This window comes from Nothobranchius furzeri, chromosome 4 (assembly GCF_043380555.1).
Source record: "Nothobranchius furzeri strain GRZ-AD chromosome 4, NfurGRZ-RIMD1, whole genome shotgun sequence".
Taxonomy (NCBI): Eukaryota; Metazoa; Chordata; class Actinopteri; order Cyprinodontiformes; family Nothobranchiidae; genus Nothobranchius; species Nothobranchius furzeri.
The window spans coordinates 53,335,584-53,341,583 of record NC_091744.1 but is presented as its reverse complement, the minus strand read 5'-3'; the positions used below and the strand labels follow the sequence as shown (position 1 = coordinate 53,341,583).

Sequence of the window (6,000 nt, the reverse complement as noted above, 5' to 3'; positions counted from 1 at the left end):
TTTTGAAATTAAAATACTTCTTTTTAGGACGATTAGTTGATGCTCTGAATGTTTTAGACAAAGCAGCAATCATTGTAAATTTATTTAAAATAATTGATTGTTTGAAAATTGTTAATAAAGTTTTTTTTTTAAGTAGCACAGCAACCAGCATCCCAGCATGTGTTGCGGTTGCTTACACAATGCTCCCTGTCGCAATTCTGCAATTATTTGCTCACTTAACACCTTAATGCGTTTATTGGGATTGGACCTCAAGCTCTTTGTCCCCTAATTTCCTAACTTATCATGCAGCTGCTCTTGTTCACCAGAAGATGGCGCAGTGGGTCCAGCTTCAGATGTTGGACTCTAAGGCCCTGTCCACACGTAGCCGGGGATCTGCCAAAACGTAGATATTTTTCGACGTTTTGGCCTGTCATCCACACGAAAACGGAGTTTTTTCACACGAAAACGGATCTTTTTAAAAACTCCGGCCAAAGTGAAGATCTGCGTTTTCTCCGTTTTGGGTGCCTGCGTGTGGACAGACAAAACCGGAGTTTTAAGGTCCGCAGCGTCACTTTCCGCGACAAAAAATGCTGACATCACGTGTGCGACCTGTGTTTACACTAGCCGACAGCATGGATGCCCTCAGAGCTGCGCTCTCTTTATCAATTGTCCAAGCGCTTTTTGCTTGTTTGTTTTTGCAAGCGGAATTACTGCTCCTTGCGGAAGACCACAGACGAAGGACGAGGTTAAGAACGGGGGAAGTACTGCCGCCTACAGGTCTGGCATGTCCTTAACAACGTATTTATCCAGGTACGTGTGGACAGAGTTTTGTTTTAAAACGCGGTGGTGTGGATGCAAGTTTTTGGAGGGGCGGATATTCGTTTTCAAAAAACCCGGCTACGTGTGGACTAGGCCTAAGTACCTGGAGCAGGTGGACCAGCTGTACGACGACTCCTTCCCCATGGACATCCGACAATATCTGAGCAGGTGGATTGAGAGCATTGACTGGTAAGAAGTCCAACCCTAGAAGGAAAATCACTGTCCGGGTAGAAAACTAATTAAGGGGCTGCTGCGTCCCTGCAAATCATGTTGTCCCGTTTGGTCAGCTGCTTCTGAGAGTGATATGGATGAAGCGTAAGTCAGTGTTTCCCCTAGAATTGTTCCCAGTCATGTTGCCGGGGTTCTGCTCGCAAAATGCTACAATGCTGCATCTCCTGTGGGGGGTGTCTCGCAGATGTGGTGCTAGAATTTCAGCCGTGGCGCAGCTCCACTCCTGCGCCTATGCAGGAGAAACTCTGTAAGTTCAGTGGAGACCATGTCTTTGCTTTAACTGCTCCTGAATTATGGAACCACCTTCCCTTGGACATCAGGCAGTCCTCTTCACTGTCTGTTTTTAAACCCAGACCTCAACCCCATCTTGTTTAACCCTAACCCTACAAAAGGCTTTAGCTTTAAATTGTTTTTCATTTTTTATTATTAAACTTTTCATTTTTATCTTGACTGATTGCATAATTATTTTTCCTTACTTGTAGGTCTTTTTGCTTTAACTATTTTTATTACGTAGCCTGTTTTGTTATTTTTCTACACATCACTTTGGTGCTGTAGGTGTTTAAAATGTTTTATAAATAAAGCTTTTATGAACGGTGCCCTTCAACATCTGGCGTAACCGTGGTGGGACCTCTGTAAGATAACTCAGTTGTTGTTTTGGATCTTCTTAGGGATACGGTGGCATCACAGGACTACCTGGCTACTGTTCGGTTTCACGAGCTCCTGGCTCAGCTGGATGATCAGCACAGCCGCTTTGCTCTGGAGAACAACTTCCTGCAGCAGCACAACTTCCGTAAGATCAAGAGGAACCTGCAGGTCAGAACCCCACGTTCTCTACTCGTGTCAGAGTGAGTTAAACCTAAGAAAGTGACTGCGTAAACATGGTGCGCTTGTTTCTCCAGGATCGGTTTCAGGAGGACACCCTCCATATGGCCATGATCATCTCCAGAAACTTGAAAGAGGAGCAGAAGATCTTGGCCAATGCAAAGGATTCTGTGGTAAGACCTGCAGCTAGACTCCACTTTAATCTATCTAGATTTTATTTAAAGATGCTTTAATCATGAATTTGACAATGCTTCTGCAGCAGGAGAAGGAGGGGACGGTTTCAGCCATGGTGGTGGAGAAGCAGAAGCTGGACAACAAAGTGAAGGAGATGAGAAACATTGTTCAGGTGAAACAAACACGCTTCAGCCACATTTAAATAATCTCTGCTGTTCCTTTACCACAGCTAAAGGAGAGTTTCCTTTGTTCAGATTATCGACCAGAACCTGAAGAATCTGGAGGACCAGCAGGATGAATACGATTTCCAATTCAACACACTGAAGAACAGAGGTAGGAAAGTGCAGATGACCCAGAAGAACAAGGAAACTTAGACTGAAGTGGCTTGTTCTGATGTTTGAGTGAAGCTGATGTCTGGTTATATCCATCACCTGCAGAGAACGACGTGAACGGCATGACGCCAAAGGAGCTGGAGGCAGAGAAGTTAGTCATCATGAAGATGTGCCTTGAACTGAAAGCCAAACGCCACGTGAGATTCTTAATCCACAGTTTTATGATAGTAGAAAGCTGAGTCCAAACCTTCTAAAACTCTGTGCCTTCTTGCATGTGTCCCAGGATGCCGTGGTGTACCTGAATGAACTACTGAATGTCATCCAGGGGTTGATAACCGACCTGATCTCCGAGGAGCTGCCAGAGTGGAAACAGCTGCAGCAGATAGCGTGCATTGGCGGTCCGCCCAATGCTTGCGTGGACCAGCTGCAGGACTGGTGAGACCGTTGTTGTCCCACAAGCTTTAGATAAACTTTATTTTCTTCTGTTGAGTTACCAAGAAATCTGAGACATCAGGAGAAGGCATCAAGCTGGAGTTCACATCTGACAGACATCTGGATCTAGAAGTATCAGAACAATACACAAGGTTGGAGATTATGGTAGTTTTTGGATCTAATGGAACCTGAATTTTCCCCCAAATCCCTAAAATTAGCGTTAATATCAATCCAAGTCAATTAAGATTAAGGGTTTAAATGAAGGTGATGAGACCAGAGGGGCTTGGTGTGGTCCTGATACAGGGTCTTAAAAAGTCGTAAAAGTCTTGAATTTGATGAAAGGAAAATTAAGACCCTTAAAAGTCTTAAATCGATTTAGTAAAGTCTTAAATTTGGTTCGTATTGACGTGATTTTAAAATACGTTTGTCTCATACTTGCAAACTTGACGCTTTTCAGCGAAAATTGCCGTTTATGAAACCAAATGCTTTCACATGAATCAAAGAGTTTTTGTTTTAGGGAAGGTGAGTCTTTGGTCGGATTTCAGTCGCTCTTTATAAGAATCAGTTTCAGAAAAATGAGGAGTGTTCATCCTCTTCACAAACCATCTTTGTTAGTGGGTCACGAGTTGCCATTTGACCAATCACAGTCACGAAGACAGCTAGGGAAAAACGCTGTGGTAGCCGATATCACGGCACCGCTACTACTGTCGCCTCAACATCTGGCAGCGGTTGGAACTTAAAGTTCGTAAAATCGTCAAAATCCCCTCCAGATACGTCAGTTTTCTGTCCAGAACTTTAGCAGGTTTGTCTCCTTTCAGTTTCAGCCTTAACTGATGTTTCCCGAGGCTTGTGCTCTTTTTTTTTGGAGGGGGCGGGAAGTTGAGTTCAATCAAGTGTTGGTCAAAAACAGCTTTCCCAGTAATTAGACAGGTTCATCCTTACCTAAAGAAGATTCTGGCAGACAAGGTGCTGCGGTTGTTGTTTCAGGTGCATGCAGGCTAAACCCTATAGGCACGTCTTCTCTACATGTTATATAAGAGATTTGAAATCAAGAAGAAGAAAAACTTGCAAAACAATATGGATCTGTTCTCAGTGAGATGTTATTAGTGGAAAATAAACATAAATACGTCTAAAGACGTTACTGGTACTTTTACTATCATTCTGTTGTGGAAAGTCAGCACAAATATTCAGTGAAAACTTTAAAATGCTGCTTAAACCTTCATTATGTTATAGTGGGCCTGTCTATATTTATAAAACCAGTTGATTGTTTAAAGTAACTGTAACTAAAGTTACTCAGAGCCACAGTAGAAGGTCCAGCCTAAGTCACGCCGGGGACACACCGGCCGCCGAAGCGCCGGGAGGCGAAGTGCTCACGAAATTTGGCCGCTGCTCGCTGCTCCTCAGTTCCGACCAGACGCTTGTTTCTCCGCTCCGGTCGAGGCGCGCCTCGTAGTTTTTCTTTTAATCACTTGGTGTCCTCCATTTCCTCTCCGCCTTTTCTCTGCTCTTTTCCTCTACACCCCCTCCCCCTTGCTGTGTGTGTGTGTGTGTGTGTGTGTGTGTGTGTGTGTGTGTGTGTGTGTGTGTGTGTGTGTGTGTGTGTGTGTGTGTGTGTGTGTGTGTGTGTGTGTGTGTGTGTGTGAACCTATGGTGTGAACCAGTTGTTAATAGCTGGCCTACGACTTTCTGCCTCTCTGTCCTGTTTGCTCCGGTTGAAAGACACCCAAAACCACACCCCCTTCACGTGGTCACACACACACACACAAGTTCGCTGTGTGTGTGTGGTTTTTATGCAGCGTCTGTTTACAAACACATTTGACTATCGCGTAATTTTATTTTGAAATGCTTACTTTGTTAAATTTACCGGCCTGCCTCTTATGTCTAGGTTTCACTTCCTGCCAGAATTCACGCGGTTCACCCACGGCTCGCAAAAAAAATAGAGCAGACGCCGAAACGATCGCTGCACGGCACGGGCTGGAGCGCCGGCGCGCAGCGCTTCGATTCGGCGGCCCATGTGATCTATACAATAGGATAACAAGGGCGCTGAATGAAGGCGGTCCCAATTTCGCGGCGCTTCAGCGGCCGGTGTGTCCCCGGCGTTAAGCTGTGGTAACTGGAGAGGAACCGAGAAACAGTATTAAACCTTGCTGTTTGCTTTTTCCCGTTTAATTCAAATAGAACATATAAGACATCAATTATATAATAATTGTATGTATATTTAACATTCATGTTATAGGTGAAAGGCAGAATAGATTAAAGAAAAAAACTTTATCTGGTTACATTGAAGCTTCACGTCCCACAGTGAGTAGTCTCTGTCTCACATGTGGTGAGTTGGGATCTGGTCATCCTACTTAAGAATGATTACAGTAATTTGGAATATTTTCAAATGTTTTTATGTTTGGTGTTTTGTGAATTAGTTTCATAATAATAGTTAGTTATTATATGATGATCCCTAATCATTATCTGATTTGTTATTTCATTTTATTAAATTTAGCTCTCTTGAACAGTAGGACTGGTAGAAAATAGCTTGCATTTTGCAAAAACGTCACATTAAAAAATATATTTTTTTAATGTTCTCAATAAAATAAAAGTATATAAATGTCAGAGGTCACTACAAAACCCACTGTAGAATAGATGCACATCTGCAGCACGTGAGGACATTGTTTGGGGGGAGTTATTTTAGTTGTCACATTTTTCACATCCTCGGAGTTCGTGGCTATGAAAAATAGATGCATGTAAACTAAAAAAATATATCTTTTGTTCTTCTATGCACGCGGTTTGCATTTTTGTACCACGTGGCTTTACATATTATTGCTACAGCCTCGCTGTCCCGGATGTGACGTAACCAAGCCCCCACAATGCGGCTCTAAAACTGGTCCCAACCCGGAAGAAAGAGAAATTGCAGTTCCACCCTCATCCGCTGGGGGCTGGTACCAAAAGCGAGCAAATCCTCGTTGACTCCCATGATAAAAATGCCAATTTCACAGCAGAAATAAACATGTTTACAGCCTGGTACCAAAACATGTTTTTTTGTCTAAATTATCTAGTTTATACTCATGACACCTCTGAGGGGGGTGAATTTTTTTCTCACTCTTCTGTTTAAGTGCATTGAAAGCCTAAAATTCTGTATAATTAATGAGCATCCGACACACGTGACCGCCGCCTCAGACCCACGTGACCACAGAGCTAGCTCCGTGGAAAGGCCTCAGTA

The 6,000-nt window shown here is 43.4% G+C and overlaps 1 protein-coding gene across 1 annotated transcript in view; it reads left to right on the top strand.

The window, feature by feature from the left end:
• The first annotated feature begins 233 nt into the window (after positions 1-233).
• Positions 234-6,000, top strand: part of LOC129153517 (signal transducer and activator of transcription 1-like) — a 29,012-nt gene continuing 23,245 nt past the window's right edge. Inside the window, exons 1-8 of the mRNA XM_070550260.1 lie at positions 234-347; positions 899-987; positions 1,698-1,842; positions 1,929-2,024; positions 2,111-2,197; positions 2,280-2,358; positions 2,463-2,554; positions 2,641-2,792. Coding sequence (XP_070406361.1) covers positions 309-347; positions 899-987; positions 1,698-1,842; positions 1,929-2,024; positions 2,111-2,197; positions 2,280-2,358; positions 2,463-2,554; positions 2,641-2,792 — 779 coding nt within the window. The 5' untranslated portion in view covers positions 234-308. The remainder of the gene's footprint in view (positions 348-898; positions 988-1,697; positions 1,843-1,928; positions 2,025-2,110; positions 2,198-2,279; positions 2,359-2,462; positions 2,555-2,640; positions 2,793-6,000) is intronic.